The sequence below is a fragment of the Piliocolobus tephrosceles genome, chromosome 13, assembly GCF_002776525.5.
Source record: "Piliocolobus tephrosceles isolate RC106 chromosome 13, ASM277652v3, whole genome shotgun sequence".
In the NCBI taxonomy this organism is placed as follows: Eukaryota; Metazoa; Chordata; class Mammalia; order Primates; family Cercopithecidae; genus Piliocolobus; species Piliocolobus tephrosceles.
Window position 1 is genome coordinate 36273152 of NC_045446.1, and position 13608 is coordinate 36286759.

At 37.5% G+C, this 13608-nt stretch overlaps 1 protein-coding gene across 4 annotated transcripts in view; it reads right to left on the bottom strand.

Moving 5' to 3' along the window:
• The window catches only part of METTL15 (methyltransferase like 15), a 261132-nt gene that overhangs the window by 244098 nt on the left and 3426 nt on the right, over window positions 1–13608 (bottom strand). For all 4 annotated transcript variants that reach the window (XM_023230336.2, XM_023230337.3, XM_023230334.2 and 1 more), the window contains exon 3: window positions 11770–12056. In XM_023230336.2, coding sequence (XP_023086104.1) covers window positions 11770–12039 — 270 coding nt within the window. In that variant the 5' untranslated portion in view covers window positions 12040–12056. The remainder of the gene's footprint in view (window positions 1–11769; window positions 12057–13608) is intronic.

Here is a 13608-nt window from a genome sequence, read left to right on the forward strand (position 1 = left end):
TGACATTAAGTTGCTATGAAGAAAAGTACATGATATGTAATTGGGATACCTATTTTCTGTGGAGGCTCATCAAAAGTTCCCAAAAACAAGTAAAACTTGACTCCAGGCCCGAAGGATGAAGATGAGGAGAGTTCCAGAAAGAGGAAACAGTACTTTTTCATTTCCAGACAGGTTGGTTCCACCTTTGCTCTCTCCTTGCATTTTTCTCCTGAATTTCTTTTTTAATCTGGCTAACAACTTTGACTCTTTCTATTCCCATAACAGCTAATATTTATTGGGCTCAACTACTTGGAAGATATAATTCTAAACAATTTATGTATATTCACTCATCTAATCCTCACAGTAACCAGAAGTGAGATAGGTTCTATTTCCTCATTTTACAGATGAGGAATCTGAGGCACAACCATGGAATGTTAATTGACCAAACCACACAGCTACTTGTACTAGTGGGGCACTTGTACCCTTATAATAACACTCAAAGAAGCCCCAAGGCACCAAGCTAAATTAGCACTACTACTAGGGCAAGAATATCAGGTTTCCTATACTCTCCAAACTGCTACCATCTTAAACTAAGCAGAATTTAGTTATTTAGAAGATCACTAAACTTTTTTTTCTCCTGTTTTCAGAAATCAAGAATAAAAAGTTAATTAGCCCTGAGTAAAATATCTCCAGGAGGAAAAAAAAAAAAATGTTCTTAGGATAATACATTTTCACAAGAAGCTATTCATCTAGAATATGAAATAATGCAAACTAAGCAAGGAGAAATAGTATCTTTAATTTCTTCTTAACAATTAAAATTTTAAATACCTTCCAAGGGAAAGAGGATATTTTTCTCATAATTAAAACTAGTAAATAGTTTAACTGCATTTGAAAACAAATTTGTAGTAAACTACATAGGTAGTAAACTAGCTATGATGCTGAAGAAATTCCCAAAATCACTATTTTCTTTAGGTGAGCACCTTTCAAGTACTAAAGAAAAAAGAACTATAAAATGCCTTGCGCCTCACTTTAAATACATTCAGATATTTTTTAAAGTTCCTGTTACATCAAAGCCTTATCTGGAGAATGGAGTGAACCCAGAAGGAGGAGCTTGCAGTGAGCCAAGAATGCACCACTGTACTCCAGCCTGGGCGACAGAGCGAGACTCCATCTCAAAAAAAAAAAAAAAGTTTAATCTGTAAATTCACCATTGAAGTGGATGCAGAAAAAGGTAATAGTAAGTAAGTGACTGATGCAAGTGATGGTATGACTCATAGTTTGCAAAGGAAAATGATTTTGGGGAAAAGGCTCAGGAAGAAGAGAAGCAAATAATGGATTATAGATGAAATAAAGACCTTTCCTGTCCAAGGACTGTCACCAGTTCTTTATTACTTGAAGATTAAGGGAATAGTGAATAAAGCTGTCTGCCAGACAGCAGAAAAGGTAAGAAATAACATTGTCTCTAAGTGTATCTCACAAGAAAAGTTTTCAGAAATAACATTGATAAAATTAAACTTTCTATAAAAAGTTACTGGAAAACCCAACTCAAATCAGAACAAGGAAAATGTCAAAATAAACCAACATTACATTTGTAGGTACTAGAACAGAATGAAACAGCAGTGTAGGTCAAGTTGTAGAATTATCTAATTGTATTCTACTTGGTTTTGGAAAAAAGTTGGATACAATACTGATTTGCTAGAAGATGTAGCGCAATTTGTTTTTGTTTGTTTTTCTACTCCATGGCTTATGGCAAAATAAGCATTTGGCTTTGTTACTACAGTTTAAAAAATTAATACAATGTACTTTGGTTTTTAGTTTCAGAAGTCAAGTTCAAGCCACTGAATTTGGTTCCAATTTTTACTAACTGCCCCATCCCTTCAAATATATATACATATATATACATATACATATACATACATATATATGTATATATATTTGAAGGGATGGGGCAGTTATATATACATATATGTATATATACACACACACACAGGTGTATATATAGGTTTATATATGTATGTATATATACACACATTAAAATATATCATATATATTTCAATATACATTTTTCTAAAACTCACACTTGAAGATGGCCGAATAGGAACAGCTCCAGCCTCCGGCTCCCAGAGTGAGCGACACAGAAGATGGATGATCTCTGCATTTTCAACTGAGGTACCAGGTTCATCTCACTCGGGCATGTCAGACAGTCGGTGCTGGTCAGCCCGGGTAGCCCGACCAGTAAGAGCTGAAGCAGGGCAAGGCATCGCCTCACCTGGGAAGTGCAAGGGGGAAGGGAATTCCTTTTCCTAGCCAAGGGAAACTAAGACACACAACACCTGGAAAATCGGGTAACTCCCACCCTAATACTGTGCTTTACCAAGGGTCTCAGCAAACGGCACACCAGGAGATTATATCCCACACCTGGTCCAGAGGGTCCCACACCCAGGGAGCCTCCCTCATTGCTAGCACAGCAGTCTGAGGTCTAACTGCAAGGTGGCAGCAAGGCTGGGGGAGGGGCGTCCGCCCTTGCTGAGGCTTAAGTAGGTAAATAAAGCCCACGGGAAGCTTGAATTGGGTGGAGCCCACCGCAGCTCAAGGAGGCCTGCCCCCCTCTGTAAACTCCACCTCTCGGGACAGAACATAGCTAAACAAAAAGCAGCAGAAACCTCTGCAGATGTAAATATCCCTGTCTGACAGCTTTGAAGAGAGCAGTGGTTTTCCCATCACGGAGGTAGAGATCTGAGAACAGACAGACTGTCTGCTCAAGTGGGTCCCTGACAACTGAGTAGCCTCACTGTGAGACATCCCCCACTAGGTGCAAACCGACACCTCACACCTCACACGGCTGGGTACACCTCTGAGACGAAGCTTCCTAAGCAAGAATGAGACAGCAACACTCGCTGTTCAGCAATATTCTATCTTCTGCAGCCTCTGCTGCTGATACCCAGGCAAACAGGGTCTGGAATGGACCTCAAGCAAACTTGGACAGACCTACAGCTGAGGGTCCTGACTATTAGAAGGAAAACTAACAAACAGAAAGGACACTCACACCAAAAACGCATCAGTATGTTACCATCATCAGACCAAAGGCAGATAAAACCACAAAGATGTGGAAAAAGCAGTACAGAAAAGCTGGAAATTCAAAAAATCAGAGAGCATCTCCCCCTCCAAAGGAACGCAGCTCATCACCAGCAATGGAACAAAGCTGGATGGAGAATGACTTTGACCAGTTGAGAGAAGAAGGCTTCAGTCAATCAAACTTCTCAGAGCTAAAGGAGGAACTACATACCGAGCGCAAAGAAACTAAAAACCTTGAAAACAGAATGGAAGAATGGATAACTAGAATAATCAATGCAGAGAAGTCCATAAACAAACAGATAGAGATGAAAACCATGACACGAGAACTACATGACAAATGCACAAGCTTCAGTAACCGACTTGATCAACTGGAAGAAAGAGTATCAGTGACTGAAGATCAAATGAATGAAATGAAGCGAGAAGAGAAGTCTAGAGAAAAAAGAGTAAAAAGAAATGAACAAAGCCTCCAAGAAATATGGGATCATGTGAAAAGAACAAATCTACGTCTGATTGGTGTACCTGAAAGTGACGGGGAGAATGGAATCAAATTGGAAAACACTCTGCAGGATGTCATCCAGGAGAACTTCCCCAACCTAGTAAAGCAGGCCAACATTCAAATTCAGGAAATACAGAGAATGCCACAAAGATACTCCTGGAGAACAGCAACTCCAAGACACATAATTGTTAAATTAAATGAAGTCGAAATGAAGGAAAAAATGTAATCGGCAGCCAGAGAGAAAGGTCAGGTTACACACAAAGGGAAGCCCATTAGACTAACAGCAGATGTCTCAGCAGAATCTCTACAAGCCAGAAGAGAGTGGGGGCCAACGTTGAACATTCCTAAAGAAAAGAATTTTCAACCAAGAATTTCATATCCAGCCAAACTAAGTTTCATAAGTGAAGGAGAAATAAAATCCTTTATAGACAAGCAAATGCATAGAGATTTTGTAAACACCAGGCCTGCCCTACAAGAGATACTGAAGGAAGCACTAGACATGGAAAGGAATAACCGGTACCAGCCACTGCAAAAACATGCCAAAATGTAAAGACCATCAATACTAAGAAGAAACTGCATCAACTAACGAGCAAAATAACCAGCTAATATTATACTGACAGGATCAAGTTCACACATAACAATATTAACCTTAAATGTAAATGGTCTAAATAGTCCAATTAAAAGACACAGACTGGCAAATTGGATAAAGAGTCAAGACCCATCTGTTTGCTGTATTCAGGAGACCCATCTCACATGCAGAGACACACATCGGCTCAAAATAAAGGGATGGAGGAAAATCTACGAAGAAGATGGAAAACAAAAAAAGCAGGGGTTGCAATCCTAGTCTCTGATAAAACAGACTTTAAACCATCAAACATCAAAACAGACAAAGAAGGCCATTACACAATGGTAAAGGAATCCATTGATCAGGAAGAACTAACTATCCTAAATATATATGCACCCAATACAGGAGCACCCAGATTCATAAAGCAAGTCCTTAGAGACTTACAAAGAGACTTAGACTCCCATACAATAATAATGGAAGACTTCAACACTCCACTGTCAACATTAGACACATGAACGAGACAGAAAGTTAACAAGGATATCCAGGAATTGAACTCAACTTGGCATCAAGTGGACCTAATAGACATCTACTGAACTCTCCACCCCAAATCAACAGAATATACATTCTTCTCAGCACCACATCGCACTTACTCCAAAATTGACCACATAGCTGGAAGTAAAGCACTCCTCAGCAAATGTAAGAGAACACAAATTATAACAAACTGTCTCTCAGACCACAGTGCAATAAAACTAGAACTCAGGACTAAGAAATTCACTCAAAACCGCTCAACTACATAGAAACTGAACAACGTGCTCCTGAATGACTACTGGGTACATAATGAAATGAAGGCAGAAATAAAGATGCTCTCTGAAACCAATGAGAACAAAGATACAATATACCAGAATCTCTGGGACACATTTAAAGCAGTGTGTAGAGGGAAATTTATACCACTAAATGTCCACAAGAGAAAGCAGGAAAGATCTAAAATTGACACCCTAACATCACAATTAAAAGAACTAGAGAAGCAAGAGCAAACATTCAAAAGCTAGCAGAAAGCAAGAAATAACTAAGATCAGAGCAGAACTGAAGGAGATAGAGGCACAAAAAACCCTCCAAAAAAATCAATGAATCCAGGAGCTGGTTTTTTGAAAAGATCAACAAAATTGATAGACCACTAGCAAGACTAATAAAGAAGAAAAGAGAGAAGAATCAAATAGACGCAATAAAAGATGATACAGAGGATATCACCAGCAACCCCACAGAAATACAAACTACCACCAGAGAATACTATAAACACCTCTACGCAAATAAACTAGAAAACGTACAAGAAATGGATAATTTCCTGGACACATACACTCTCCCAAGACTAAACCAGGAAGAAGCTGAATCCCTGAATAGACCAATAGTAGGCTCTGAAATTGAGACAATAATTAACAGCCTACCAACCAAAAAAAGGCCAGGATCAGACGGATCCACAGCCGAATTCTACCAGAGGTATAAGGAGGAGCTGGTACCATTCCTTCTGAAACTATTCCAATCAATTGAAGAAGAGGGAATCCTCCCTAACTCATTTTATGAGGCCAACATCATCCTGATACGAAAGACTAGCAGAGAGACAACAAAAAAAGAGAATTTTAGACCAATATCCCTGATGAACATCGATGCAAAAATCCTCAATAAAATACTGGCAAACCGAATCCAGCAGCACATCAAAAAGCTTATCCACCATGATCAAGTGGGTTTCATCCCTGGGATGCAAGGCAGGCTCCACATACGCAAATCAATAAACGTAATCCAGCATACAAACAGAACAAAAGACAAAAAACCACATGTTTATCTCAATAGATGCAGAAAAGGCCTTTGACAAAATTCAACAGCCCTTCATGCTAAAAACGCTCAATAAATTTGGTATTGATGGAACATATCTCAAAATAATAAGAGCTATTTATGACAAACCCATAGCCAACATCATACTGAATGGGCAAAAACTGGAAGCATTCCCTTTGAAATCTGGCACAAGACAGGGATGCCCTCTCTCACCACTCCTATTCAACATAGTGTTGGAAGTTCTGGACAGGGCAATCAGACAAGAGAAAGAAATCAAGGCTATTCAGTTAGGAAAAGAAGAAGTCAAATTGTCCCTGTTTGCAGATGACATGATTGTATATTTAGAAAACCCCATCGTCTCAGTCCAAAATCTCCTTAAGCTGATAAGCAACTTCAGCAAAGTCTCAGGATACAAAATTAATGTGCAAAAATCACAAGCATTCTTATACACCAGTAACAGACAAACAGAGAGCCAAATCAGGAATGAACTCCCATTCACAATAGCTTCAAAGACAATAAAATACCTAGGAATCGAACTTACAAGGGATGTAAAGGACCTCTTCAAGGAGAACTACAAACCACTACTCAGTGAAATAAAAGAGGACACAAACAAATGGAAGAACACACCATGCTCATGGATGGGAAGAATCAATATTGTGAAAATGGCCTTACTGCCCAAGGTTATTTATAGATTCAATGCCATCCCCATTAAGCTACCAATGACTTTCTTCACAGAATTGGAAAAAACTGCTTTAAAGTTCATATGGAACCTAAAAAGACACCGCATTGCCAAACAATCCTAAGCCCAAAGGACAAAGCTGGAGGCATCACACTACCTGACTTCAAACCATACTATAAGGCTACAGCAACCAAAACAGCATGGTACTGGTACCAAAACAGAGAGATAGACCAATGGAACAGAACAGAGTCCTCAGAAATAATACCACACATCTACAGCCATCTGATCTTTGACAAACCTGAGAAAAACAAGAAATGGGGAAAGGATTCCCTATTTAATAAATGGTGCTGGGAAAATTGGCTAGCCATAAGTAGAAAGCTGAAACTGGATCCTTTCCTTACTCCTTATACGAAAATTAATTCAAAATGGATTAGAGACTTAAATGTTAGACCTAAAACCATAAAAATCCTAGAAGAAAACATAGGTGATACCATTCAGGACATAGGCATGGGCAAGGACTTCATGTCTAAAACACCAAAAGCAACGGCAGCAAAAGCCAAAATTGACAAATGGGATCCAATTAAACTAAAGAGCTTCTGTGCAGCAAAAGAAACTACCATCAGAGTGAATAGGCAACCTACAGAATGGGAGAAAATTTTTGCAATCTACTCATCTGACAAAGGGCTAATATCCAGAACCTACAGAGAACTCAAACAAATTTACAAGAACAAAACAAACAACCCCATCAAAAAGTGGGGAAAGGATATGAACAGACACTTCTCAAAAGAAGACATTCATACAGCCAACAAACACATGAAAAAATGCTCATCATCACTAGTCATCAGAGAAATGCAAATCAAAACCACACTGAGATACCATCTCACACCAGTTAGAACGGCAATCATGAAAAAGTCAGAAAACAACAGGTGCTGGAGAGGATGTGGAGAAATAGGAACACTCTTACACTGTTGGGGGGACTGTAAACTAGTTCAAACATTGTGGAAAAGAGTGTGGCGACTCCTCAAGGATCTAGAACTAGAAATACCATTTGACCCAGCCATCCCATTACTGGGTATATACCCAAAGAATTATAAATCATGCTGCTATAAAGACACATGCACACATGTTTACTGCAGCACTATTCACAATAGCAAAGACTTGGAACCAATCCAAATGTCCATCAATGACAGACTGGATTAAGAAAATGTGGCACATATACACCATGGAATACTATGCAGCCATAAAAATGGATGAGTTCACGTCCTTTACAGGGACATGGATGAAGCTGGAAACCATCATTCTCAGCAAGCTATCACAAGAACAGAAAACCAAACACCGCATATTCTCACTAACAGGTGGGAATTGAACAATGAGATCACTTGGATACAGGAAGGGGAACATCACACACTGGGGCCTATTGTGGGGAGCGGGGAGGGAGGAGGGATAGCATTAGGAGATATACCTAATGTAAATGACGAGTTAATGCGTGCAGCACACCAACATAGCACATGTATACATATGTAACAAACCTGCACGTTGTGCACATGTACCCTAGAACTTAAAAAGTATAATAATTAAAATAAATAAATAAATAATAAAAATAAAACTCACACTTATTTATGGATTTTAATTGTTATCCCTGCATTATGGATCTTTTTTAAAACACCAAAAGAATTTCATTTTGATGAAGTCACTCACATTCAACAAGAAGTTTTATCCAATTTAATACTTTAATTTACATTTTCATGCATATTTGGAGTCCCACTACATAACAGCATTGAGCTAAATACTTTATACACATAAATTCATTTAAGAATACAGGGTTTAGCTGGATTCAGCAGCTCACACCTCTAGGATCAGCTACTCAAGAGGCTGAGACAGGAAGGATCACCTGAGCCCAGGAGTTCCAGACTACAGTGAGTTATGATCACACCACCGTAGTTCAGCTTCAACAACAGAGACGGACTCTCTCTAGAACAATTAAAATTTAAAAAAAAAATTTTTTAAAGAATGCTGTATTTATTTTGTGTGTAAATTTGCCTGTGTATACTGCCTGAGGAGAAGGTAAACAATATTTTTACGAAGCAACCCACATCATATCCCTGATGGCTTTTGTATGAGCAACATCCAGCCACTGTAGTATGCCTTATACATGTAGCTTAAATTGAGTTCATGAAAACTGCCTGATCCAACATGAAAAAGTTTCAGGAAAAAGAAAAGCTGGGTGTTTGCACACATGCACATGTTTCCTAGACAAGAGCTTCGAACCTAGGCAGTCCAGTTCCAGAATCTTTGCTCTTAACCACTAAGCAATATGTTGGAAAAAGAAGACGGACGAGATACAAAAATAACTGATTTAGATAAAAACAGTAGCTGCTAGAATAAGGGATCACATTTCCGAAGTCAGTACATTAAGAAATATAAGCATTAAATTATCTTTAAAAATTGAAAACAATCTACAATACTTTTTTCTCTTGTGAATGAATATACATATCAGAAAGTTTCTAGCTTTTATGTTTTGAATATTATATCAACCAGTATTTCTTACATTGCTTTAAAGAGATCACACCTACCTTACTTTCAGTATTTCTGGCAGGATTAAATAAGGTCTTCGATTATGACTTTAAACAATAATCTTAGACCTTATTTAATTTAATCTAAATTAAATATCTAGATTATGATCTAAGGTCATAATCGAAGATCTTATTTAATCTTTAATCCTGTCTTTCTATAAAGAGAGAGACTTACGTTAAGGAATTGGCTTAGGAGATTGTGGAGCACTGGTAAATCCAAAATCGGTAGGGTTGTGTGTGTATTTGCGTGTGTGTGTGTGTGTGTGTGTCTGTGTGTGTGTGTGTGTGTATACATGCATATATATATATGTGTATGTGTATGGGTATACACACACACACACGATTTATCCTTTAACAACACAGGTTTGAACTGCAAAAGTCCACTTATTTGTGGATTTTCTTCAGCCTCTACCACCCTTGCAACAGCAAGACCAACCCCCCTCCTCTTCCTCAGTCTACTTAACAAGGATGAAGACTATTATGATGACTTACTTCCACTTAATAAATAGTAAATATATTTTATTTTCCTTATGATTCTCTTAATATTTTGTTTTCTCTAGCTTACTTTATTATAAGAATACAGTATATAATATACATAACATATGAAATATGTGTTCATGGCAGGGTGTATTGGTTCACACCTGTAATCTCAGCACTTTGGGAGGCCAAGGCGGGTGCATCACCTGAGGTCAGGAGTTCGAGACCAGCCTGACCAATATGGAGAAACCCCATCTCTACTAAAACTATAAAACTAGCCGGGCATGGTAGTACATGCCTGTAATTCCGGCTACTAGGGAGGCTGAGGCAGGAGAATCAACTGAACCCGGAAAGCAGAGGTTGCAGCGAGCTGAGATTATGCCATTGCACCCCCGCCTGGGCAACAAGAGCGAAACTCCATCTCAAAAAAAAAAAAAAAAGAAAAGAAAAGAAAAAGAAAAAAAGAAATATGTGTTTATGTTTCCGGTAAGGTTTCTGGTCAACAGCAGATTACGAGTAATTTTTTGGAGAGTCAAAAGTTACACATGGATTTTCAACTCTGTAGGTGTCAACACCCCAAATTCCCACATTATTCAAGGTTCAACTGTCTGTTGGTTTGGTTTCTCTGGGGAACTCTAATACTTCAGGGTAGTTGAAAACCAAGGCTTAGAAAACAGGGAACAGGAATTCAGATTCATATCTTTGTGTCCAGCCATTTCTGAAAGGATTATGTAATAAAATTCTCAAGAAGCTCTGCTGGATTCAGTTTTCATACCCTAACTATTCAGCCAGTGTAATGTTCTTTTTCTTTTAAGACTGTCATTTGACAAAACTAATCAATTCTGAGAAACAGTTTTTCACAGCCTCAAAAAGTTAAGCCTAGAGGAATTCCACTCCTAGATACATATAACCAAGAGAACTGAAAACATATGTCCATACCAAAACTTGTACAAGGCCGGGCATGGTGGCTCACACCTGTAATCACAACACTTTGGGAGGCCAAGGCGGGAGGATCACCTGAGGTCAGGAGTTCATGACCAGCCTGGCCAACATGGTGAAACCCCATCTCTACTAAAAATACAAAAATTAGCCGGCCACGGTAGTGTGCAACTATAGTCTCGGCTACTTGGAAGGCTCAGGCAAGAGAATCGCTTGCATCCAGGAGGCAGAGGTTGCAGTGAACCAACATCATGCCACTGCACTCTAGCTTGGGTGACAGAGCAAGACTCCCGTTTCAAAAAAAAAAGGAAATTTGTACACGAATGTTCATAGTAGCATTATTCACAACAGCCACAAAGCAGAAACAATATAAATGCTCATCATTTGGTTAATGGATAAACAAAATGTGGCAAATCCATACAATGCAATGATTCAGCAATAAAAAGGAACCAAGTACAGATACATGCAACACCATGGAAGAACCTTGAAAACATGCTGAGTAAAAGAACACAGATAAAAAATGCCACATATCTATGAATCCATTTAAATGAAATGTCTGGAATAAGCAAATTCATAGAGACAAAAAAAATAGCTTAGTGGTTGTCAGGGACTAGGAGAAGGATGTCAATGGGGAGTGAATACTAATGGGTATGCGGTTTCCTACTGTGGTGATAAACACATTCCTCAATTAAACAGTGGTCATAAGCTTATGAATACGAATTCTCCTCAACTTACATGGGGGTTATGTCCTGACAAACCCTTCATTACTTGAAAACACCATGTGGCAAAAATGCATTTAAGTACTTAACCTACTGAACATCATAGCTTAGCCTAACCTATCTTAAACATGCTGAGAACACTTACGTTACCCTACAGTTAGGCAAAATCAGCTAACACAAAGCCTATTTTATAATAAAGTTATTGACTATCTCATGTAATTTATATGAATATTGTGCTGAAACTTTAAAAAAGCATGGCTGTATGGTACTCAAAAGTACAATTTCTACTGAATGTGTATCACTTCCACATCAACCATGAAAAGTTGGGGTTCATCTGTATACTAAAGGGCACTGGACTGTATACCTTAAAATTATGAATATTACAATAAGCGAATTTTATCTCAACAAAAAATGGGTTAAGAAATAAAAATTCAACTCACCTGTCCTTTTTGTGGTGACAAACAATGCACAACTTCATCCACCATTACTGGAATATGTAATTTAGCCATAGTTTCAAAATCTCTATCTTGAGATCTGTGTAACTCCTGGGCTTGAGTTTGATCTGTTTGCTCCTGGGCTTCATATTCTCTATATTTTTCTGCTGTAGTATGTATTCTCTTTGGCCAGACACCTAAATTAGGTATGCCAGATGCCAACCAACATGAAAGACATTCTTTATACATTCTACAAAAATACGGATACCGAAGCATTCTGTAGGTAAACAAATCTAGAAAAAAAAATTAAAATATGATCGTTGGATTTTTTTAAAAGAATGTTCTAATACTCGGGGAAAATCAAATTAATATGCAATATTTAGCACATCAAAAAAAAGTTAAGACTATGATCTGAACATCTTAAACAAGTAAAGGTAACAAACTCTTCTTATATATGCAAAGCAAGGAACCTAAGAGGACCCAGAGATATAATTTAAATACAATTTTTAATGTAGCCTAATACGTTCTAATATAATTAACATTTCAACCATTAGGGATATGAAAATTGATTATTAGGTCAACATTTTTATGAAATATACTTTTTTGAACTTTAATTAAGGCTAAAAAGTAGATTCAATGAATTAAAACTGTCTATTTGAAAAGTAATCAGGATGACTGAACAGATTATAAGTATCATATTTTAGGTTCAGATGCTCTTCTATTTCAAGCTCTTCTATTTGTTTTTCTCACAATGCTAAATTCTCATCTTCAGAGACTATCCCTGAGAAAAGACTGCGCATGCACATCCAAAAAAAAAAAAGATAGTCAGTCTCAGTCTGATTCTCTGATGAGATCATCTCCCTGTACCCTGTATCAGTGGAGTGTACATCAGTTTAAACTGTAACTGTATAAACACTCAACTGAGCACACTTTGGTATTTCATGTCTACCTTTAATTATCTGTCCTCTGCACCCAAAAAATAAATAATTGATATATTCCTTGGATTTACCATATGTGCTCCATTTTCTTAAGCAATCCATAACTCTTTAAAATGCAGGGAAAAAAAAGGATTTATATAAATATATTACTAACAGACCTTTTGAAAACATCATGCATTTTATACCCAGTTGGTTTCAAGCAAAGTTTTTGATACTACCACAGTAAACACCATTTGATACTACCCAGTTAACATTATTCTTTCCTCACAGGTTATTAGTTATTTAAGAATATGACCCACACCTTTGTATACACAAAATAAGATGCATATCAGTGCTTAATGATTGTTTTCTGAAGAAAATGAATGAATGGATTAATTCCAGACTCCACAGAATTAGCACTGTTATCAATCCTCACTTTGGGAAATTTCACCTGTATGACTGACCCCACCAAAAACCATATGTTCTCAAAATACTACAAGAAGCATAAATCCCATTTAAATATGTCTGTCTTTCCTTTTGCAATTAAAAAAAAATTAAAAACGTTGAAAAGCTGATCACATGTAATAAAATACAAAGAAATACAAATACAATATAACATCAACAAGATGTTACCTTGAGAATATGTTAACTTTACCAAAGCTATAATCTGCAGAATTGTGTGGCAAATGTGACACCAAAAAAAAGTGGGGGGGAAAAATGAGTGATCTAAGTAGATTTTTGGTTGCTTGGCAGCAACAAAATAGTCAAATTATTAATTATGCCTAAGGTTTCTGGAAAGTTTACAAAAGTAAGCTCAACTACCCTCTGATTTATTGTTTCTAACAGTTTACAAAATAATAGCTAACATTTATTTAGCACTTACTAAGCACCACTTACTATTATAACCACACTACATGCACTACCTCAT